The sequence below is a fragment of the Camelina sativa genome, chromosome 1, assembly GCF_030686135.1.
Source record: "Camelina sativa cultivar CO46 ecotype springtype chromosome 1, ASM3068613v1".
In the NCBI taxonomy this organism is placed as follows: Eukaryota; Viridiplantae; Streptophyta; class Magnoliopsida; order Brassicales; family Brassicaceae; genus Camelina; species Camelina sativa.
In genome coordinates this window covers 17,810,573-17,834,742 of record NC_141880.1, presented here as the reverse complement: position 1 = coordinate 17,834,742, position 24,170 = coordinate 17,810,573, and the positions used below count along the sequence as shown (strand labels likewise).

The window sequence follows — 24,170 nt, the reverse complement described above, 5'->3', positions numbered from 1 at the left end:
TTTTTGAGGAGGGAAATATGGCGGCAAATGTTTGAACATGCCAGATGATGACACGTAGACTCGCCTCAATCTGACGGTGAGTCTTGAAAGAATCTCAAAGTCAGAATTGTCTAAACATTTCTGCGTTGTCCTCATCATCCTCAGGACTCGCCACTCACTCTCACTCTCACTCTCACTCTCACTCTCACTCTCACTCTCACTCTCACTCTCACTCTCACTCTCTCTCTCTCTATATATATAAAGCCATGTATATCAATGAATCTATGAAGGGAGTTTTATCCAACTTTCATGCCCCACCAACAACACAATGACACGTATGGTGTTCTGAAAGAAAAAGAAAAAAAATCCAAAAGCTCCTAAGTTAAACCCGTATCTATTCTTTTTTCTTTTTGTATTATTGATTTCATTTTTATAGTTAAAAATAGATGGATCTTTGACATGGATCTCCCTTTGGAGATGACCTATAATACCAAAGCTTTTGAGAATATGGACATTCATCCGGTGGACTTTCCATAGTAGATAATATAAGAGGAGAAATAGTTTCGGATAGCCAACCTTTGAGAAGTGATTGATTCTAGAAGATCAAAAAGATAACACCAACTAGGATCACCCAACCAAAGCTAAGCCATCGACTCACTCGATTGTCAAGTTGATGGATCTTGGGTAAGCTGCCTCGAGTTTTCTAGGAGGTACTGCTTAAAATTTAGTTTGAAGCATTCATATTATTCATCTAAGGTTGAGGAGCTGGCGCTGGATTCTTTCTTTATCCGCTTACATGTAGAGTTTGAATCCGAGCAATGTTATATCCTATTAATCTATCTTTAACCAATGCCGTTTTGAGATAGATTGTAAGATTTAACTCCTTTTATTGTAAGAGGGTTTTGACTTTATATGGAAAAATAGAGTTTCGTGTCGGCACATGCATTGTTACAATGTGGAATACAATTCAAAAATAAAAGAGTCTTAATAATATAAAATCTTCTACCTTCGCAGGATTTTTTTTTATTCAAGAAAAAGGGAATCCAAGAAGTTGGAAATCATATATGTATAACAAAAGAGCTCAGTTTATTTAGTAAAAGAAAGGGAATACAAGATTATAGAGAATGTAGAAAGAAAAAAAATTCTGACAAAGATGATGACTCAATAATACAAAAAATCGCTATCCAAATAAACCACAACATGTCTTTGATCGACATAGACAAATCTTCTTCCCAACTCCTGGAGATGCTCCATAATCATATGTTAACTCTGTTAATGGAGGTATATGCTTCATTGCGAAAAATCCAATGTAAATACACCATAAACCATTTTGTTCACGAGCAATCGGCTGCCAGAAAACGTTGGGTGAGCAACTATGGTTCATAAATCGAGCCACATTTCCTGACTTCTTTGCACTAATCAGCAATGATAAGTTAACACGAATCGCCTCAGAGACTTTATTTGAAGCATCCTCACCAACAAGCTCAGGTTCATAATTCCACTTAAACGAGTTATAAACCATTGAAGTATCGAATATATAATCATCCTCTTCTTCACCTTTTTCTATGATCTTGTCACCAGCAAATTCGCAAATGAAGCTTCCTGCTCGAATAGGATCCCATGACCTTAAACCCCAGCCACAATGCATTGTCTTAAACACTTCGAAACTGAAGTTCAACCCGGTCTGAATCATTTTATTTTTGCATTTATCAGAACAAGCACACGACCCACCACATTCGAAAACCATGGGTCCACGAGTGACCAAAGCGTTCTCAACGCAAGGTAAGCCGCCTACATTTCTCTGAACACATGCACAATTACCACTTCTCGAAGCACATGACCCCTGTGGACAAGTGCAACGATCAACCAGCGGTTGAATATTTATAACTGCATGTTTGAGTGATGTCACATAAGTAAACAAGGCAGGACCGTTCTTCTCCTCATCAACTTCATTCACCACAGATACCTTTAGATTCTCAGCTCCATTAGAGAGATCTTCAAGAATAAGACCTGGTCTTGTAGTCAAACCATTCTTCCATTGTTGTACTGATTTCCAAATACCAAAAGCATGTTTTTGATGAGGTTGCCTCACCAATTTGAATTTGAACACCTTGAACCCATTTTGACCTTTCTCTTCCCACATACTTGTAATGATATATATTCCATCGTATACGTAAATCTTACCATTTGTCCTTTTTTCAACCTTCATACCTCTTATCACTCTCACGGCACTTCTCTTCCGAAGAGCTGCCTCTAGTGGGATATTCAACCCCTCAAGCTTTTGGTCTGATGGCTGATGATCATGAAACTTGGTTGTACCACCAAACCCTGTAAATATTAATGAATCGGGATCATCAGTTTTATCAGCATTTTCCCCTGAAGAGACTACACTTACAGCAATTGGTGTATTCTCTCCGCTGCCTTCGACTCCTATTAACTCAACTCCAATAGGGGCTGAATGGAGCCCGACCAAACCCATTTCACCCCAGATGAAAAAGATGTCTCCTACATCAACTCCGGGAACGGAACCGAATCGCTTTCTTGTGTTTGTACACAGTTTGAGTCTCTTAAAATTACTTATGGCTGTTGCAACCTCACCATGCACATTCCCACTTTGGCTCAAACGTCTCCTTGTTGCGTCGAAGCGCGTCATCAGACTAGTCACTAGCGCATGGTTTCCCGTCTCTTGATCCTTCTCACTGATTCCACCTAGAAAGTATGGAATTGATTCGTTACGTCTACCACTCATCTTCAACCTTTTTTTTTGTCGAGATTTGTGAACTCACTGGTCGACCACGTCCTCTTTCAATCTGAGCAAAATTAAGACATGCATCAACAACATAAATTTGATTGGTAAGATTTCATACTAGAATATGGTAATAATAAGCCTAGTGAACATTAATAAACGACGCGAGAAACTAGATTCTATATCTAACTTTTTGACAGGAATAGATTAAACTTTAAATACGTAAATCAGTGAAGATCTAATCAAAGCAAATACACACATAAACAATATGTATCCAAACATAAACACGAGTAAAATATTGAAAATATATATATATTGATACATCACTCACATTTTGAAGAAACAAGAGGCTGGGGAGAAATGCTGATGAGAGAATATATGAAAACAAATGTTTGAAACCAAGTGAATATTATTATTATCTTTTCAGTGTGAAGAAAATGACAGAGTATGAACTCATATTTAAAGAGTTTTGCAAGGGCTCTACTTTTTTTATGGAAAATAAAGGCCGTTAGATCAAGTTTGAAAGATCTATACCGTCCAAGTTTCAAACATTAAAAACCTGTAGATATGTATCCTATCTTAGTCCTTATGTCACTATCTTTTAATAAATGTATATCCAATGTATTCTATTTTTATAGTCAATATCAACATTAATTAAGATATTTTCCATCATTGGATTATTAATTTTTTTTGCTTAGTCTTATATTACCTGTGTATTATTGGATTCAATAAAAGTTAGCATAAAATAATTTATTTTCTATATTTTGAAAAAAATATTTCTTATTATTTTTTCCTTTTAATTTTTGTAAGAGGTTAAAATTATTTAATAAATCTAGTCTTTAACAAATATTTTTTAAAAAATATCTAGTCAAATCTTGGTGAACATATTTTATTTGAGAAAACATGCATGTGAAAGCCCATATGAACATTTTCTAGTTTCTTATACATGTAAATTCAAGGGTTGATTGGAGAATTGGACAGTTTTAAAAACTTTATTTGGTGTATAGAACCATTCACTATTTAAATTAGGAGAATAGAAAACTTTACTTTTTTTCTTTTTTCCCTTAAATCTTTTAATTTGATTTTACTACAATTTTTTCATCCAAAAAATTATTACAGTATGATTTTATTTTAAAATTTTTTTTGAGAATTAATGAGAAAATTTTTGTTAGATTTTGCAAATCTATAACCAAAATCCTATCGCTTATACGTTCTCTCTTTTTAGCGTCGGTACCACCAGACTTGTTTTCGTATTTTTTTTTGGCGTGCACAGTACTTTTTGATGTCCAACAATTATCTATTATTCCAAGTACTAGGGGCCGGTTATTAGCACGTAATACTTGTTCACATAACAGTACACTCACTATTTATCATGTTAACACTTTTTTGCTTTATATGAGTCCTCCGTTTAGTGTATATGTGTTCCATGTCTAGTGTATAATAGTACGTATTAAAGATAAAGACACAAGACAAGGAGTACGTATACACTTAACGAAGTATTAGGGGTTCGTTAACATGTAATACTTGACTACTTGTGCACATGGGGTGAGTATACCTGATCTCATATTCGTACTCTAATTCTCGTGTTCGTTCCCACTGTTTTATGTTTGATAACTACATTTTAAATTTATTTCTTTTTGTTTATAAGAACTACTAAATTTAAAATACAGAAGAAAGTGACTGCAGATGACGTTTTCCTTGTTGATTATTTCTTATTTTCAGACAATTTTTACCAGTGTACTTTAGTAGTTCAAACTTCAAACATTACAAAGTAATTTGCTTTAATGCAAGTATACAGAAAGGGGAACATCCGCAAATCGCAATGCCGACTCTTTACTTCAACCAGATGAGTTTCATGTCATCTTCTGCGCAAAGCTGCTTATGTCAAATGCATCATTGCTATTCTTAGTTATGACCCCCTGCAGACAAGACACGTTGAGGATTGAGATGATTATAAAAATCTTCCGGTTTTGTTCAAACCTCAGAATAAACTTAGAACAAGTAAGCTTTTGGAAAACGAACCTTCTCAGTTATGATTCCCGCAATCAGCTCTGCTGGAGTCGCATCAAAAGCTGGGTTCCAAACCGAGATCCCTGGTGCTGCAATGCGTTCACCAAGTCCTCCATGTGTGTGCAGCAACTCCTTCGGAGATCTTTCTTCTATCACGATTTCTTTTCCAGACGAAAGTGAGAGATCAACTGAGGTAAGAGGTGCAGCGACGTAAAATGGGATCCCGTGATGTTTTGCGCACAGGGCAAGACTGTAAGTCCCAATCTTGTTAGCAGTATCACCTGAAATATATGAATTTAATTGGTTTAAAAGTGAAGTGATTCATACAAAAGGAATCAGACTCGGTAGAGTAAAATGGATTATCTAAGGTGTTCGAGTGTACCATTTGAAGCCACGCGATCTGCTCCAACGATGACACCATCCACACGACCATCTTTCATCAGTGCAGCTGCAGCTGAGTCTGCAATGAGAGTTGCAGGGATTTTCTCATGCACCAACTCAAACGCTGTAAGCCTCGATCCCTGTCAATTGTCATTTTTAGTAATTCAAAAGACTTTCCAACAACAGTTCAACAGAGATATGAAAACCATATAAAACAATGGATCCAGGGGAGTATCTACTATAGATCAAGGTATTAAAGTACTTGATACAAATGTCAAACTACAGGTACTTATCTTCCCAAACAACTTATAATATTCTACATTTCTACGGATTCTTATTCTTAAAAGGCTCTTTTGATGATTATTAATATTCAAAAAGAAAGAGCATCAACTAATGCGTTTTACTTGATTGAATGGACGAGTTTCTGTGCAGTATGCCCTTTCTAAGAATCCTTGAGTGTGGAGTGCGCGAATGACCCCGAGCGCAGTTCCATATCCAGCAGTAGCAAGGCTACATAGAAAAAAGGAATTCTTAGTTACTATCTGACTGACACAAATCGATTTGGTTGAAACTGCAGGCTTATATGTAGTAAGTAACATGCTATTACTCAACTTGAGTTAGTTTTTCAGAACATAGATATACATGTCTGTGTATCTATGCAATTCAGAATCTATCTAAATCCATACCTGCCAGTGTTGCAATGGGTCAGAATAGAAAGCTTGTCAGGATTCTTGGCTTGTTGCCTCAACAAGCTAGAACCAAAGGCTCCTATTGCTTTGTTTGAAGCGACATCATCCTCAAGCATATCCTCAGCAGCTTTAATATATGCCTGAAGAACAACAAGCACATCGAATGAACTAAACTTACAAAAGCAAAAAAAAGGCTCACTCTTTGTGTATAAAAACTTGGTGTTACGGACTGTTACCTTGAAAATAGAGTTGGTTTCAGTCGAAATAGCCAAAGCATTTGCTATAACTTTTTTAAGTTTCAATGCAGCATCTGCAAGATTCACTGCTGTTGGCCGGCTAAAGAAGCATATAGAGAGCAAAGAAATTAGAAATCAAAGAAACAAGCACCAAGATACTAAAAATTGATCAAATGATCCATTCCAAATCAGTACCTTGAAACTAAATAATCCAACTTCTTCTCAAGAAACGCAACAGCATCTGCAGATGATCCATCAAAACCATTAAAGTTGAAGACTTCCACAGCCAAAGCAAGTGCTGCAGCAATGGCTATAGCAGGAGCACCACGTACAACCATTTCCTGTATAGCACTCCTGTTAAAAAAAACATCAAATTTACTAACTTTTTTTCTGCAGAATTCAGAGAATCTAAAAATCAAAAAGGTAAGGACTTTAACCATCCATCTGAAGCATCACGGATCTCTAAGTAAGTTGTCTCCAAAGGAAGCTTCCTCTGTTATCAATTTAGACCAAATTGAAATACGTTTTCAACAAAACAGATTGGGAAAAGGTAAAAAAATTCGAAAACTTTATAGAAGTGAAAGGGGTTTAGAGAACCTGGTCAAGCAACTGGAGAGAGCCAGGCTTGTAGCAGATAGCTTTGAGGGTCGTGTCTCCTTCACCAGACATGGATGGAACTGTGGAGACTCCTCCTTGCAGAGACGAACAAGTTCGTTCACAGATTGGTTTAGAGAAAGATGAACAAAAAGGAGCGTAAGTGAGAATCAGATGCCTACAGTACCAAGCCGGCGTGAAACACACTGATCGATGTCGTTTCTCAGGAAATACTGTATAATTTTTTTAGTCAGTTAGGGCGTGAAACGAACCGGTTTAAACAAATCCATTTCTAAAAATTTGGCTCGAATTGATTTATTTAATAAATTAATTAAAAGGAAACAAACCCGTAATTGAAATTCTTATTTATAACTTTCTAAATATTTTAGTAACTGAATATTATTTTGTGGAAAATTTATCAAAAAAAAAAATGTTTTTGTGAAAATTATTAAAATCTGTTAATTTAAGTATTTAACAAGAAACAATTTTTTTTTGTGTTACTCTATCTTAACCAATTATAAAGTTATGTTAATTTAACGACAGCAAAAACAAAGTAATAAAGTAAACACAGAAAACTAGAGCCCAATCCACACCTAGAACTTGTAGTATTTAATATTTACACTCGTGGCAAACAAATAGATCATTTTGTTTTACTTGTATTTTATTTTTTTTGATAACTAATGTTATCCCTCCTATTAATAGTAAACACAGTTATCAAACTAACATTAGTTTTGTAAAAAATTACAATCAAATGTCATTGGTTTTCTGACCAATTTCACCGATCCAATCCTATAGCCCCTAATTCTTTTTCTTTGGTCAAGTTTTTATTCCAAAAAAAGTTATACTGAAAAAGTGCGGTCGAATCCATTTTAAATTTGATAAATCTGCATAGACTGAACCATATTTGTACTGCAAAGGAAACTTTGCAACTGTTAATCTGCATAGACTTAACCATGAAAACCATGAGTACCTTCTTTTAACGATACAGCGCAGGTCGTGGTGATAGAGTAATTATATTCTAAATTTATAAGAATATCGATCATGACCTGTCTCATAATAAATTTATTAAAGTTTATTAAATATAATATTTTAAATCTTTTATAAAATTTTATTAACTATATAGAAAATAACAAATTCAGAGTAAAATAGGTAACATAAGACTTAACTTCATACTAAATCGATAATTTACTATTCCATTTGTATATAAAAAAATCTTAAATATAGACATTAAAAGATAGTTAACTTCATACCTAAAAGGCATGGCCACGAATATAAATTCATGAGCATGTAATCTTTGCTTCTTTCCATTAGATTCACGAGCATAATCGATTAGTGATTAGTTTTTCTAAATCTAATTAAACTTGAAGAAGAATGTTATAGAAATTAAATAACTTTGTGCAAATTAGATGTCATTGAATAATGATGTAACTACAACTATATTATATTTTTAATAATGTAGAAAATTCTATATATTGAAGACAGGAAATCTGGAGGAATTTATTTTAAAATTAAAACTTTAAAATAATTAAATAGGATTGGTTGGAGCAAATATAGAGTTTCCTATAATATTGGAATGACAAAAAATTTGTTTAGTTTTGCAGAAAATTAGGCTGGGAAGTGGAGATAATTTAGGAACATGAGTCAAGATTTTTGGATGGATAGGAGGATATACTCGATTCACATACCTTATTTTTGCATATTTCAATTTTACCTTTTAATTTTTTAATAATATGTTTTAATGATAATGGCATTGGTTGTAAATACTTTCAAACTTCAAGACTACTTTGATAAAACTGCTGTAAAAATGTTAATATAGACATTAATTTTGTAGAAAATTACATGAAAATGCCATTAGAAACATTTTTTTTGTTTTTTTCCTACTAAATATTATTGAGAATTATTATTAGGCATGGGCGTTTAGTTTAATCGGGTTATTCGGTTTTTCAAAATTTCGGTTTTCAAAATTTTGCCGAATTAACCCGAAATAAAATTTGGTTCGGGTTATTCGATAATTGGTTTATTCAGGTTAGTTATCTGCTCTAAAATGTTTTCTGAACTAAACCGATTTTTTTCTATTTCGGTTTATTTTAACCGAATTAGAATAAATATACAGAATATAGGCAAAAAATGAATCTGAAAGATCTAATAACAAGCCTAATTACAATTTCAAAACTAAGCCCATTACCAAAATCCCATCGGCTTAGCATGGCAGGAGAAAAATCCCATCCAATCGCGAGGTACGAAACAAATCCCATCCAATCGCCAGGTATGAAACAAATATCCTGTTCGTCCAATTACCAGGTACAAACCAATCCCAGGTCCGCCCATCACGAGGCACGAAACAAATCCCATGTTCGTGTCCCCAAACACAATCTCATTTCATATCACTACACATCAATCATCAAGTTTAATACGAACTCCCTAGGATGAAACTCTGATGGAGGCTGATGACAGGTAAGAGGCGACGTGAATTGATGGTGATGATGCACAAGTGGATTGCGAGTGACGGCAGGTGATGTTCGAGAGAGAAAAGCAATGATTCGATGGTGAGAAGTGTTAGATGGTTATATGGATTCGAAAATAAAGTGAAGAGTTTCTTAATCAGAAAGTGTTTAGAAACTCGGAATAATGAACGCATTCACGAGTTCGGATTGAGAGAAGAAAGATTCAACAATACTTATTACATAAAACTTCGTCGCTACCCAACAAGGAGGCGTCACTTTTGGGTTTTATAATTAACCCTAAGGCTTGACACTCCAAACAACAGGAAGTTCAAAATAAAACAACAAGGCGTGTAAAGGAAATAAGAAAACAACGAAGCGTCTAGGTGATCTGTAGTAGTACAGAAGTCACTTGTATTAGTACAGAAGTCATGGTGACTTGTACATTATCCCCTATTGGTAATGACTTCTAAATAACTCGACGTAGTGATCCATTTGCCTCATTAAAAACCATACCGAGAAAACCCATTGGGACAAAACTCAGCTATGTGAAAAAGAGTACAAACTTCACACCTAAGTTATCTAGTTATCATTACCGGGTGAAGTCTTCAGGGTGGATATGTTGAAGACTTGGATCCTCGGTAGATTGAATGACCCGTCAGCTATGAGTGCATGAGCTTCCTTGGCCATCTCCTTAGCTCTTGAATGAGTGATCCTTCCCACGATCTCCGGTTTCTCTGCGGCTTCTGTCTCCTTGCTGGCCACGATCATATCATCCTCCCCCTCTTCAAAAGGATTTGTCCTCAAATCGGGATCTGCATAATAAGGAAGCAAGTCAGAAACATTGAATGTTGAAGATATATTATACTTACCTTGAAGATCAATCTGGTAGGCGTTGTCGTTGATCTTCTTGATGACTTCAAATGGACCATCAGCTCGTGGTAGAAGCTTGCTTTTCCTCTCTTCTGGGAACCTATCCTTGCGTAGATGAATCCACACCAAGTCTCCTTCTTCGAAAACGATCTCCTTTCTGCCCTTGTTCGCATGTTTCTCGTACTGCTTGGTTCTTTTCTCTATGTTCTCCTTAGCTTTAGCATGTATCCTCATGACCTGTTCAGCCTTTTCTTTGCCATCAAAGCTACACTTCACACTTAAAGGAAAAGGAATCAAGTCTAGAGGTAATTGTGGATTAAAACCATAAACAATTTCAAAAGGAGAGAATAGAGTAGCAGAATGCTTAGCGTGATTATATGCGAACTCTACGTGTGGTAAACATTCTTCCCATGACTTGAGATTGCTTTTCACTAAGGTCCTGAGGAGTGTAGATAGCGTCATGTTCACCACTTCGGTTTGCCCATCTGTTTGCGGATGACATGTGGTTGAGAATGATAGCTTGGTTCCGAGTTTAGCCCATAGCATTCTCTAGAAGTGTCCTAGAAACTTAGTATCTCGGTCTAAAACGATTACTTGAGGTATTCCATGCAGACGTACTACTTCCCTGAAAAACAAGTTAGCTACAATAACAGCATCATCCGTCTTGTGACTGGCAATGAAGTGAGCCATTTTGCTAAACCTGTCAACCACAACGAAAATCGAATCTCTACCATTTCTGGTTCGAGGTAAGCCAAGAACAAAATCCATAGAAATATGAGTCCAAGGTTGAGAAGGGATAGGGAGAGGAGTGTACAAGCCGTTGGGCTGTACTTTACCCTTGGCCATTTTGCAGATATGGCACCTAGAACAGACTTTCTCAACGTCTTTCTTCATTGGAGGCCAATAGAAGTGTTCTTGCAGTCCAATTAGAGTCTTTGACACTCCGAAATGTCCAGCTTGTCCACCTCCGTGAGCTTCTCTAATCAACAGTTCCCTTATGGATCCTCTTGGTATGCACAATCGATCCTTATAAAATAGATATCCATCCTGCCTATAGTAGTTTTCAAAAGCAAACTTATGGCATTTGCTATAGCTCTCAGCAAAATCGATGTCAGTCTCATAAAGTTCTACTATTTTATCAAAACCTTCAAGCTTAGAAGACAAGGTAGAAACGAGAGTGTACCTCCTGGATAATGCATCTGCGATTACATTATCCTTACCTTTCTTGTATTTAACCGTGTAGGGAAAAGTCTCTATGAACTCCATCCATCTGGCATGTCTTTTGTTGAGCTTCTGTTGTCCTTTGAGATTCTTCAAGGACTCATGATCAGTATGAATAACGAACTCCTTTGGCCACAGGTAATGCTGCCACGTTTGAAGAGCCCGAACCAAGGCGTACAGCTCCTTGTCATATGTAGGATAGTTTAGCATCGATCCTCCTAGCTTCTCACTGAAGTAAGCTACTGGCTTCCTATCCTGTATCAAAACAGCACCTATACCCACTCCGGAGACATCACATTCAATCTCAAAAGTTTTCATAAAATCAGGAAGTAAGAGAATAGGGGCAGTGATAAGCTTCTCTTTTAAGGTTGAAAACGCCTTCTCTTGTGCTTCCTCCCATCTGAATCCTACATCCTTCTTGATAACTTCTGTAAGTGGCGCTGCAATAGTACTGAAGTCTTGGACAAATCGCCTGTAGAATCCTGCTAGTCCATGAAAGCTCCTGACTTCTGCCACGTTTTTGGGTTTTGGCCACTCCTTAATAGCCTTGACCTTCTCATCGTCCACTCTAACTCCTTCTGCACTAACAACAAAGCCTTTGTTGTAGATGAGGATGTCGTCGAAGTACACAACCACGAAGACGCCAATGAAAGGTCTGAGAGCATGATTCATTAAACGCATGAAGGTGCTAGGAGCATTGGTGAGACCAAACGACATGACTAGCCATTCGTAGAGCCCTTGCTTGGTCTTGAAAGCTGTTTTCCATTCATCTCCTTCCTTCATTCTGATCTGATGATACCCACTCTTCAAATCAATCTTTGAAAAGACTGTTGACCCACATAGCTCGTCCAGCATGTCATCTAATCTCGGGATCGGATGTCTGTACTTCACTGTGATATTGTTAATAGCTCTGCAGTCAACACACATCCTCCATGAACCATCTTTCTTTGGTACGAGCAAGACTGCTACTGCGCATGGACTGAGGCTCTCTCTGATGTGTCCCTTGTTCATCAACTCTTCTACTTGTTTCTGCAGCTCTTTAGTCTCTACAGGATTGGTTCTGTAAGCTGGTATGTTCGGTAGAGCTGAACCTGGTACCAAATCGATCTGATGCTCTATCCCACGTATTGGAGGCAAGCCTGGAGGCATCTCTTCTGGAAATACATCCTTGTACTCCTCTATAATCTCTATCATCTCGCGTGGAAGCTCTTCTGCTGGCTTGGTACTAGCGAGTGTCTCTTTGTAGACAAACATGAATGTGGTCATCTCTGGGTCAAATAGCTTATTGAACTCGCTGTGATTGATGTACAGGCTGTGAGACACTTTCTCTGTATCCTTGCGGTTTATGTGAAGCTGATCCTTGTATATCTCGTTGGGTGTAAGTGGTAGAAGAGTGACCCTGCGTCCTTTGAACTCAAATGACTGCCTGTTGGTGTAGCCATCATGAAACACTCTTCTGTCAAACTGCCATGGTCTTCCCAAAAGAATATGACTGGACTTCATCGGAATAACATCACAAAGCAGCTCATCTTCATACTTCCCAATTGTGAGTTTCACTACCGCTTGCTGCGAAACTGTTAAAGATCCTTTGTTATTCAACCATTGTAGCTGATAAGGTCTTAGATGTGAAGTGGTCTTGAGATTAAGCTTCTGTATCATCTCTTCACTAGCAGCATTAGTACAACTACCACCATCAACGATCAAGATGCAGACCTTGTCTTGAACCATACACCGGGTGTGGAAGAGATTCTCACGCTGCCCTCGATCATCTAGATGAGTCTGAACACTTAAAGCTCTGCGTGCTACTAACATCTCTCCCATGACTGCTGGTTCACCTTCTTCACCTAAATCAGACTCTGGTTCACTCTCTGAACTGTCTACAAGCACATCTCTACTCCTTCTTGAAGAAGAAACATCTTCTTGTTAGGACAGTCTCTGGAATAATGCCAGATCCCTTGGCATTTGAAACACCTGATATGACTTGTAGAGGTGCTACTCTTGGGCTTGAAATCGATCTTAACTTCCTCTTTGACTGTGGCTGTCGCGGGTTTGCTGTCCTTGGTGAAGGCGGGTTTACTGAACTCTCTTGGCTTGGGAATGTTAGGCGTAAACGTTGACCTCACTCCCTTTCTCTTGATCTGTGATTCAATTAGCTCTGCCTTATGTACCATTTCTTGCACATCTTCATAGTTCTGCAGTTCTATCTTGTCTTAAATCTCTCTGTTCAAACCTCCAAGAAACCTAGACATAACCATGTCTTCACTTTCTCTCAGATCAGCCCTGATCATAAGCGTTTCCAGCTCCTGATAGTAGTCTCTTACAGACTTAGTGCCTTGAGTGAGACGCCTTAGCTTGTTAAGAATCTCTCTCTGGTAGTGTGTAGGCACAAACTTCTTTCTCATCTGCGTGACTAACTGTTCCCATGTAGTGATAGCAGGCTCTCTCTGTCGATGTCTAATGAGTCCCAACTGCTCCCACCACAACAAAGCATAGCCATTGAATTCAGATATGGCTATCTTCACCTTGTTCAACTCATAGGTACCTTGAACTTGAAAGTTCGACTCCATCTTCCTTTTCCAGTCTAGATAAGTCTCTGGATCATTGGTACCATGGAACGAAGGATACTGAATCTTGAGATGATTCAGCTGCTGCCTCAAAGGATCATAATCCCTGCCGTGATCTCTGTTTCTGTTTCTCCTCATTGTCTCTTGGCTAGGATCTGAGGCTTCCTCTTCTTCTGAATACTCTCTATCTGTATCAAAGTATATTCGATGCCCAGCTACTGGTTCAGCTCGTCGTGGGCGTGTAGGATCTCTACCAGTTCTTCGATGCTCTCTTTATGTGCTTTGAGTGTTTCTTCTCTGGTTGAAACAAGTCTCTCTTCCCCCAGTAGGTGACTTAGCTGTTCTGATCCGTGTATGTTTGGAAGAAGCTCCCATGTGTGCATTTCCTTTAGCTAAGCGGAGAGCCTCATTAGGACTAGGCGGTTCTGAAGAATTCTGATCTGAAGCGCTAGTTGCTTGAGCTATATCTTTGATCTGCTTCTCAAACTTATTACTGAGTTGTTCCATCTGTTGCTGGAACTGAGTAGACATTGTCTTGTTTGCTTCTGTTATTTGCTTAGCCATGGCTTGGTTCAAAGCTTCCATAGCTTCTGGAGAAAGCTCCATTGTACCTGCAAAATAAAGAAGAAAACTCGAAGTAAAACGTTCCTTGAGTGAAAGAACAAAATAAACTCTAAGAATCGTAATCTAGACACAAACGAACAACAAAAAAAAAAAAGCAAATCCTAAAACTAAACAAGACTCACAACGAAAGCTAAAACAGCAGAGACTAACACAACAAAGAATTAAACAAATGAACAAAATCAAAACAACACAAAACGAGATTAGGGTTTAGAATCGCTCAGCCTTTGGCACCGAGTGGGCTCTGATACCACATAATACGAACTCCCTAGGATGAAACTCTGATGGAGGCTGATGACAGGTAAGAGGCGACGTGAATTGATGGTGATGATGCACAAGTGGATTGCGAGTGACAGCAGGTGATGTTCGAGAGAGAAAAGCAATGATTCGATGGTGAGAAGTGTTAGATGGTTATATGGATTCGAAAATAAAGTGAAGAGTTTCTTAATCACAAAGTGTTTAGAAACTCGGAATCATGAACGCATTCACGAGTTCGGATTGAGAGAAGAAAGATTCAACAATACTTGTTACATAAAACTTCTTCGCTACCCAACAAGGAGGCGTCACTTTTGGGTTTTATAATTAACCCTAAGGCTCGACACTCCAAACAACAGGAAGTTCAAAATAAAACAACAAGGCGTGTAAAGGAAATAAGAAAACAACGAAGCGTCTAGGTGATCTGTAGTAGTACAGAAGTCACTTGTATTAGTACAGAAGTCATGGTGACTTGTACATTATCCCCTATTGGTAATGACTTCTAGATAACTCGACGTAGTGATCCATTTGCCTCATTAAAAACTATACCAAGAAAATCCATTGGGACAAAACTCAGCTATGGGAAAAAGAGTATAAACTTCACACCTAAGTTATCTAGTTATCATTACCGGGTGAAGTCTTCAGGGTGGATATGTTGAAGACTTGGATCCTCGGTAGATTGAATGACCCGTCAGCTATGAGTGCATGAGCTTCCTTGGCTATCTCCTTAGCTTTTGAATGAGTGATCCTTCCCAGGATCTCCGGTTTCTCTGCGGCTTCTGTCTCCTTGCTGGCCACGATCATATCAAAGTTAAACACCTAATCATTCTTTTATGCATCATATTGTACCATGTCATCATACATTATTATCATACCTCTAATTATCACATCATCACACAATATCAAAAAATAGACATAACCAATCAAAACATAGTTTCCAAGCCTATACAAACAATTCATGAAGAACATGCTTAGAAAGTAACAATTGTGTTTCGGCGATTACCACCCTCACCTTTGCCGCTTAAATGCTGAAAGTCATTCTCCTTTTCCTCCTAATCTCAGACCCAAGATTCATGAACACTCCTACAAAGCTGCAGCTCCATCCAACCTCGTTTGCCAACCAAACATTAAACTGTCACCATTATTCTATACAAACGAGCCTCGGAAACACAGACCTGTTTTTTTTATAAAAAAAAATTGGGTTTAAGTTGGGCGGGTACCCGAATTGATAGGGTTTTATTCGGGTTTACCCTATAAGATTATGGGTACCCATTGGATTTTTTTCTGAAATCTAATATATTAAAGAAATAATCGAAAGGGCTCACAGCCAATCTCACAAAAATTGACCTTTTTGCCCTTAATGAAAATTGCCCTTTAAAAATTTTCGGAGAAGCTTTTTTCACCTATTTAGGTTGCTGAAACGCACCACATTCATCCTCAGACTTAAAATTACTAATTTGCCATTAATGAGATTCCAATCTGGACCTTTTTACCCTTTTCTAAGTTTATTTTTTTAAAAAAAAAAATTAAAAACGAAAATTAAAAAAAAAACGAAATTTGTTTTACAAAATCGGAAATCTAATATATTTATGTAATATCTCTCTTTAAAAAAATGGAAGATAAGTATTAGAATATATTATGAATATTTCGTTTAAAGAAAATTTCTATTTTAAAAAATAGTAAAATTGTAAAGATAATTATGACGATTTTCCTTCTAAGCTATATATATAGAGGCTCAGCCAAAACAGTAGAAGTCGGATTCACTAAGCTAAACATATAGTTTTGAGAGTATAATTTTTCTTTTGTATTATTTTGGTTATAATGAATCAATTTTACTATTGTATGATTTTGATTTTTTTTTAATGTTGATGTACTATCCATATGCTTTGGTGCTTTGCATGATTAATTTTTATGCTGCCATAAATTTTAATTTTTTTTGTTGAATCAAATCAAAAGTTTTACTCATTTTGTACTGTTTGATTGTGTTTTAGGTGTACGAGCCATGGACCATGGATGTTTTTTTGTATATCCAAAACAAGATTGGACGAACAAGTTGATGAAGCAAGCAAAAAAACCAAATTGGTAAAGTATTATTAATAATTGTGTTTATTTCTTTTTTTTAGTGGTGATTGTTATTCAAATTTATTCTCTTGGTTAAACATGATCATATTTTTATTTGATAATTTTTTATTCTACAAGCAAATGAGCAATTACAACTTTTGACAATTTTCTATGATTCATCGGAATCTAATTTTTATGGTTTTTTTTTGTAGTGGTTGTTTGGAAAGCAAGATCAAGCAATCATAGACTTTGTCTATTGTTTCTCCATCTTTTAAAATATATATTTTGTATTATTTTCTATATTTTATTTTATAGTTTAGTATTTTGAAATAAACTTTTATATGTAATCTAATACATATTTTTTTTGTTTCAGTTGAATTCATGGATAATCATTGATCATAATTGTAGATCTACGAAACTGAATATAATGAAATTTAAGTATTAATTTTTGCTAATCTGAATCCTTAATTTTTTTAAAATAATAGGTATTTGGTTTTTTCTTTCTTTATTTATTTTTGGTTTTATTGTTAGATATTGTTTTTTCAAAGATATTGGTATATTCGTTTTTGGGTTTATTTTTGACATCATATTCGTTTAAAAAAAACCCACAAATCTATAGACTATTAATTTATACCTACGTCCCTCAGTAGCTAATTAAAATAATATATTGATACAGAGAATTTGATGCAGTCTTACATTGTCAGAACACTGTAAATATAGTGTTAAAAAAAATATATATATATATAGTGTAAAATGTGTATGCATATTATATTTTTGTCGACATGTGTAATATATAAATATATATGTATATACGTACACACGTGACATATATGTAATGGTGTTATTATGATGAGCTCATGATAAGAGAGATCAATGACAATTTATAGTTGCACAAAAATTATGGTGGATTCTGTTCATAACAAATTTATGATAATTTTTTAAAAACTTGAATTTCTTTTTGTTTACAAATAAATTTAAATTATAATTTTAATTATATGTAATATATTACAATTTTTTTGTTTTAGTTGAATTCATGGATGTTCATTGACCATAATTGTTGATCTACAAAATTGAATATAAAGAAATTTAGATATTAATTTTTGCTAACCGAATCCTTAATTTTTTAAAATAATATTGTTACTAATATTTTTTGTAATAATTATAGTTGCATAAAATTATAATGAATTATATTCATAAAAAATTATAGTAATTTTCTAAAAACTTTAATTTCTTTCTATTTACAAATAGATTAAATATTTTTTATGACTAATATTTCTTCATAAATATTTGTGACTAATATTTCTTTTTCTTCTTAAATTGATCGAAAGATTAGGAAGAGCTGATCTTTAAATGCTAATCTATAAAATATAAAAAATAATACTTATCTCCATGAAACGTTATTAGAAATCCAAGACGGAGACAGGAGACATTATTGGCAATGAATATTGCTTTGTCCTACTCATGTTGCAACAGCAAAACTTTAGTTTGACTCATCAACTGAGAGGTCGGCTACGGCATTCAAAGAGTTTCACCGACTAAAACCAGCCTCAACTGCATATATATATATATACAAATAATAGTCAAATAAACGAGTATAAGTTATCTCGGTAAATAACAAAGCAATAATAAAATATATAAGCAATAAGTGGGACAACCTGAATCAGCGTTTATGTATTCTTATAATTCACACTCATATATAATATAGTTGTATACATACGTAAACCAACGAGATATTAGACCAGCTATAAGCATGAGTCTTACTTCGACAAACTAATAAATCAGTATATAAACATGTCTCGATCAGAAATCAAACATTATGTAATGAAATACACGTTCATGTACTTAGGAAAAATTAAAAAATATTATAATAAAATCAGATCAGCATATTTTTAAACAATAGTGACCAAAGAAATTGAATTAAATAAACCGAAGCATGGATATGTGGGATATGTGGCCTTAGACAAAAATATTGCAGACGGCCACTCAGTTTCTCTTGTTGGGCATAGGACTCTCCTTCTCATCTAGTGTCTTTCATTAGGTCAGAGTTGTGAGCATTTGGAATTTTACACGTGTTTTTTCCTCGATCTTACCCTTGTTTAGCGCTGCCGTAAACCATTTTCAGATCAAATCTTCAAGTTTTTTCTCTGTTTTTCACCGAGTTCATCAAAAACCACTGTTTATCAAGAAGCTCTTTTCGTAACTAATTCCAGTTCTCACGATGTCTGCTGCCATGGATAAGGCTCTATTGGCGATGTCTTTAGAAGAAGAAGAAGAAGATGTTCCATTTGATATGCCTGACCTTCCAGAATTCTCTTCAGTTCAAAGAAACAAGATAAGCTTGGTTGGTCGCCTCCTCAACCCAGACTGTCAGGATATGCAAAGCCTAATTCGCAATATGCTTAGGAAGTGGCAGAAAGTGGGTAAAGTCACTGGAATTGCTCTCTCGAAGGAAAAATTCCAATTCATCTTCAACTCTGAGCATGACCTCCAAGATGTTCTTGACAAAGGTACCCACACCTTTAATGAATGGTCTATAACAGTAGATCGATGGTATGAGTTCCCTCCTCCGAACTATCTCCAGAGCATTCCTATATGGATTCAGATTTGGAACCTACCGATCAATTACTTCACGGTACCAGCCATTACATCTCTTGGGGAACTTATTGGCCAGGTTCTTGAAGTCGCCTTTGATCCAGAGAGACCTCAACTCCAAGGGTTTGTCAGAGTAAAGGTTTTCTTCGACGTGTCAAGACCTTTACGAAGATCAAAGGTTATAAACATCAAAGGTGGATCTACTACAGTGAAGTTTCAATACGAGAGGATCCAGAAGAGATGTTATGAGTGTCAAAGGTTGACCCATGATAAAGAAGTCTGTCCAATCTTCATCAAAAGAATCAAAGAGGAAACACTAGTAAGAAGATCAGGAGAGACATCAAATAGGCAAAAGAAGGATCCAGTACTGAAAGAATCTGATCCCTTATTTGGTGTTTTGAGAGAAGAACAGGTTGGTGTAGACTCTCTCACTGGAAGACCTAGAATAGCCCCTGAAGTATTAGAAGGTATGCGCCAATACCTCTTAGCTGCAAATGGTGAAGCCAAATCAACCAAGGAAGAGAGGGTGAAAAAATCTGTAGGTGAAGTCGAAAAGGACCCTCTGGCAAAAAAATCAATCCTTCAATTGGACCTTGCTCCAGTGGTCCACTTAGAATTAAACAAGGAAAAAGGGTTGGTTTTTAATTACCATGAAGATCAGTCCTTAAACAGTCACTGTTAGATGAGGACCGCTCTATAGGATTAAGCCTTTCCAGTCAGCAACATTATTTTCACCGCACTCCTCTGGACAATTCTTACCCGATAGAGGATGGAGGATTCTCAGAGTTTGGAGGAGAGATGTCTCTCGGTCTGTCCCAACCTTTTCAGAGTAAATCAACGGTTTTCCGGACTGGTTTCTCTGAGGCTGGTCCGTCCGGGTTTATCTCTAAAAAGGGCAAGGCATGGGGAAGACCTCCCAAAAACAACAGGAAACCAAAGCCATTCAAAACATCGGATAAAAGTGATGTTCAAACCCTAAAATCAGGCATCATGGTGGGAAGAAATGACAAAAGAAAAGCAGAAGATGAAGGAACAAGCTCTGCTAAAGCTCAAAAGCTTATCCTTCGAGAGGTGATCCCAATGGGGGGATTGCCTAATGTCCAATGAGCCTTTTGAGCTGGAATTGCCAAGGCTTGGGACGGTCTCAAGACTTGGCTCTTCCTCGTCTCAGGGAATTGCGTCAAAAACTCTTTCCTGAGATTCTGTTTTTAATGGAAACTATGCATGATAGGAACACTTTAGTAGATGTACAAGAATGGTTGGGGTATGACAAGGTGTATACAGTGAATCCAGTAGGCAAGTGTGGTGGTTTAGCTGTTTTTAGTAAGAATAGTGTACAAATAGAAGTAAAGTTCGCTGATAAGAACCTTTTGGATCTACATGTTCAGTTTGGGACAATGGTCTTTTTCATCTCCTGTGTGTATGGAGATCCGGATTTCCTGAAGAGGAAAGTAGTTTGGGAAAGGATTACCAGGATTGGTATAAACAGAAAAGAGAGTTGGTGCATGGTAGGTGACTTCAATGATATTCTTCACAATGGTGAAAAACTGGGAGGTCCGAGAAGAAGTGAATCATGCTTTAAACCTTTCTCAGAGATGTTACAAGCTTGTCAGATGGAAGAACTTTCTAGCAAAGGCAACGGGTTTACTTGGGCAGGCAGGAGATATGATCTTTGGATCCAGAGCAAACTGGATAGAGTTTTTGGAAATAAACAATGGTTTTCTCAATTTCCAGCATCAAACCAATCCTTCCTGGAGTTCAGAGGATCGGATCATCGACCAGTTCTCATGAAGTTACTATCCTCACAAGAGGCATACAGAGGTCAGTTCCGTTTTGATAAAAAATTTCTTCATAAGCCAGAAGTAGAAGCTGAAGTTATAAAAGCTTGGAATTCTTCTTCTTCACGCCTTGGAACGACAACGTCTGATCGCATAAGAATCTGTAGAAAAGCCCTGAGCACTTGGAAAAAGGAAAATAATTCCAATGCGAAAGACAAAATCCATCAAGTGGAAAATGCCTTGGAGAAGGAACAATCTCTCAGTCTTCCCGACTTAGAACATGTTGGATTCTTAAAAAGGGAGCTCTCAAGAGCCTACAGGGATGAAGAAACTTATTGGAGCCAAAGGAGCAAAGAGAAATGGATGCGTTGCGGAGATAGGAACACGAAATTCTTCCAAGCCTCAGTAAAGGGTAACAGATCAAAAAAAAGGATTGAAAAACTGAAAGACATCAATGGGTATGAACAATTTTCAGAGGCAGCCAAAGGGGAAGTGGCATGTGCTTATTTTCAAAATCTGTTTACGTCGTCTAATCCATCGAGCTTTGAGACCTGGTTTGACGACTTTCAGCCTAAGGTTACAGAAGGAATGAATAACTCATTGTTAGAACCAGTGACAGACGAAGAAATCAAAAGTGCAACCTTTGCCATTAAGCCGTCTAGTGCACCTGGAGCCGATGGCATGTCAGGGTTCTTCTTTCAATCTTATTGGGAGACGGTCGGATCTCAAGTAACTTTAGAAGTTAAAAAGTTTTTCGAAACAGGATCCTTTCCGAAAGAGTGGAACTACACTCACTTGTGTCTGATTCCTAAAACTCTTCACCCAACTGAAATGGCTAATCTCAGACCAATCAGTCTATGCTCAGTGTTATACAAGATAGTGTCCAAGATCCTAGTGAAGAGACTACAACCCCTGCTCCCTCTGATAGTATCTGAAGCCCAGACAGCCTTTGTTACCGAAAGACTTATTTCTGACAACATTCTGGTAGCACACGAAATGGTCCACAGTCTCAACGTACACCCGACTATCTCCGCTGAATACATGGCAGTGAAATCGGATATGTCAAAAGCCTTTGACCGGGTTGAATGGAGTTACCTTAAGTCACTACTTGGTGCTTTAGGTTTTCAAGAGAGATGGATTAATCTGATTATGTTTTGTGTAACATCAGTCACCTACTCAATACTCATTAATGACCAGCCTTTTGGAATGGTTACACCACAAAGAGGACTAAGACAAGGAGATCCCTTGTCCCCTTTCTTGTTTGTGCTTTGTACAGAAGGTTTAACCCATCTACTCAACAAGGCTCAATCGGCATAATTGATAAGTGGTATTCAGTTCAGGGATAGTGGTCCAATAATCAATCACCTATTATTCGCTGATGACAGCCTCTTCGTCTGTAAGGCAAATAGAGATGACAGTCTTATGCTCCAACAAGTTCTCAAGAGATACGGTGAAGTTACAGGACAAACCATTAATCTGACCAAATCATCTATTACCTTTGGGGCAAGGATACAAGAGCAGAAAAAAAAAGAAATCCAAGAGATTCTTAACATACACAATGAGGGAGGAGCAGGTACATACCTTGGTCTTCCTGAATGCTTCAGTGGCTCCAAGGTACAAATGCTGAACTACATCAAAGATAGATTAAAATCCAAACTTTCTGGATGGTATGCTAGATCCTTGTCTCAGGGTGGAAAAGAGATCTTGCTCAAATCAGTCGCCTTAGCCATGCCAGTCCATGCCATGTCGTGTTTCAAACTCCCCAAAACCACCTGTGACAACCTTATCAGTTCTATGGCTCAATTCTGGTGGAGCTCACACGAACATAACCGGAAAATACATTGGAAGAGCTGGGATAGTTTGTGTCTCTCAAAAGCACTCGGTGGTCTAGGGTTCAGAGATATTCAGCTCTTCAACCAAGCACTCTTGGCTAAACAGGCGTGGAGACTTATCCATTTTCCAGACTGTTTTTTCTCCAAGGTAATAAAAAGCAGATATTTTCCAGACAATAATTTCACAGAAGCTGTTCTTGGACAGAGACCATCCTTTGGTTGGAAGAGCATTCTACATGGAAGAGATCTCCTTATGAAAGGACTGGTTAAAAAAGTTGGAAATGGTCGTTCCATAAGGGTATGGACAGATCGTTGGCTCAATGATGAAGAGGAGGGAATGAGAGCACCTTGAATCAAAAATGATTTCATCAATCCCAATATGCACGTTCATGAACTAATATCTGTTTCAAACAGAGATTGGGACCCTGGCAAACTAGAAGAACATTTCTTCCCTGCAGATATTGCCCTGATCAGATTGTCTAAACCGGTTGTCTCTTCAGAAGACTTTTGGACATGGAATCATAACAAGAGTGGGGATTTCTCAGTGAAATCAGCTTATTGGCTAGCAGTAAACACAAAAGACAATCCTCTATTGTTGGAAGCCTCTATTCAACCCTCTGTTAATCCCCTTAAAGAACAGATGTGGAAACTACAGACTGAACCAAAAATTAAGATTTTCTTATGGAAGATGCTTAGTGGAGCGATGCCGGTAGCTGATCTTCTTTCTCATCGAGGATTGAAAGTTGATAGCAGATGCCAAATCTGTGGGTTAGAAGGAGAATCAATAGTTCATGCTATATTCAACTGCACTCTCTCTAGACAAATCTGGGCATTATCAGATTATCCTTTGCCTGAAGGAGGATTGGTTGATGCCTCGGTGTTCTCAATCATTCAACACTTCCTTGTCAACAAGGATAATTTAAAATGGCCTCTCACATTAAGAAGAAGCTTCCCATGGATCATATGGAGAATATGGAAAAACCGGAACCTTTTGTTTTTTGAAGGTAAAAGCTTCTCTCCTCTAGAATCGGCTCAAAAGATAAAACAAGATGTCAATGATTGGTTTATTGCCCAGGAGGTACATAATGAAGTCGATACTACAAACTTATTACCGTGTCAGACAGATCCCTCTTTCAGGTCTGTTTCTTCGTTTCCTTGGAATCCTCCGGTCAGAGGCTGGTTAAAATGCAACATTGGTGTTTCTTGGTCAAAGAGAAATAGATTGGTTGGTGGTTCTTGGGTTTTAAGAGATAACACAGGGAATGTGTTACTTCATAGCAGGAGAGCTTTTAACAAG

At 37.0% G+C, this 24,170-nt stretch overlaps 3 protein-coding genes across 3 annotated transcripts; 1 reads left to right on the top strand and 2 right to left on the bottom strand.

Annotated features, from left to right (window-relative positions):
• Positions 1–1,044: 1,044 nt before the first annotated feature.
• Positions 1,045–3,156, bottom strand: LOC104699121 (putative inactive histone-lysine N-methyltransferase family member SUVH10). The gene is made up of 2 exons (XM_019243342.2): positions 3,057–3,156; positions 1,045–2,789 (listed from the first exon to the last, which is right to left on the bottom strand). The coding sequence occupies exon 2, from the start codon at positions 2,726–2,728 to the stop codon at positions 1,160–1,162; it is 1,569 nt and encodes a 522-aa protein (XP_019098887.2). The 5' UTR covers positions 2,729–2,789; positions 3,057–3,156; the 3' UTR covers positions 1,045–1,159.
• Positions 3,157–4,402: 1,246 nt separating this feature from the next.
• LOC104699113 (methylthioribose-1-phosphate isomerase) lies at positions 4,403–6,942 on the bottom strand. Its single transcript, XM_010414460.3, has 9 exons — positions 6,639–6,942; positions 6,479–6,534; positions 6,237–6,395; positions 6,042–6,141; positions 5,803–5,945; positions 5,521–5,626; positions 5,118–5,256; positions 4,748–5,016; positions 4,403–4,644 (listed from the first exon to the last, which is right to left on the bottom strand). Exons 1-9 carry the CDS (start codon positions 6,708–6,710, stop codon positions 4,579–4,581), a joined length of 1,110 nt encoding a protein of 369 aa, XP_010412762.1. The 5' UTR covers positions 6,711–6,942; the 3' UTR covers positions 4,403–4,578.
• An 11,947-nt stretch (positions 6,943–18,889) lies between these two features.
• On the top strand, positions 18,890–21,471 carry LOC147950062 (uncharacterized). The gene has a single exon (XM_087460453.1). The coding sequence runs from the start codon at positions 18,890–18,892 to the stop codon at positions 19,943–19,945; it is 1,056 nt and encodes a 351-aa protein (XP_087316579.1). The 3' UTR covers positions 19,946–21,471.
• Positions 21,472–24,170: the final 2,699 nt, after the last annotated feature.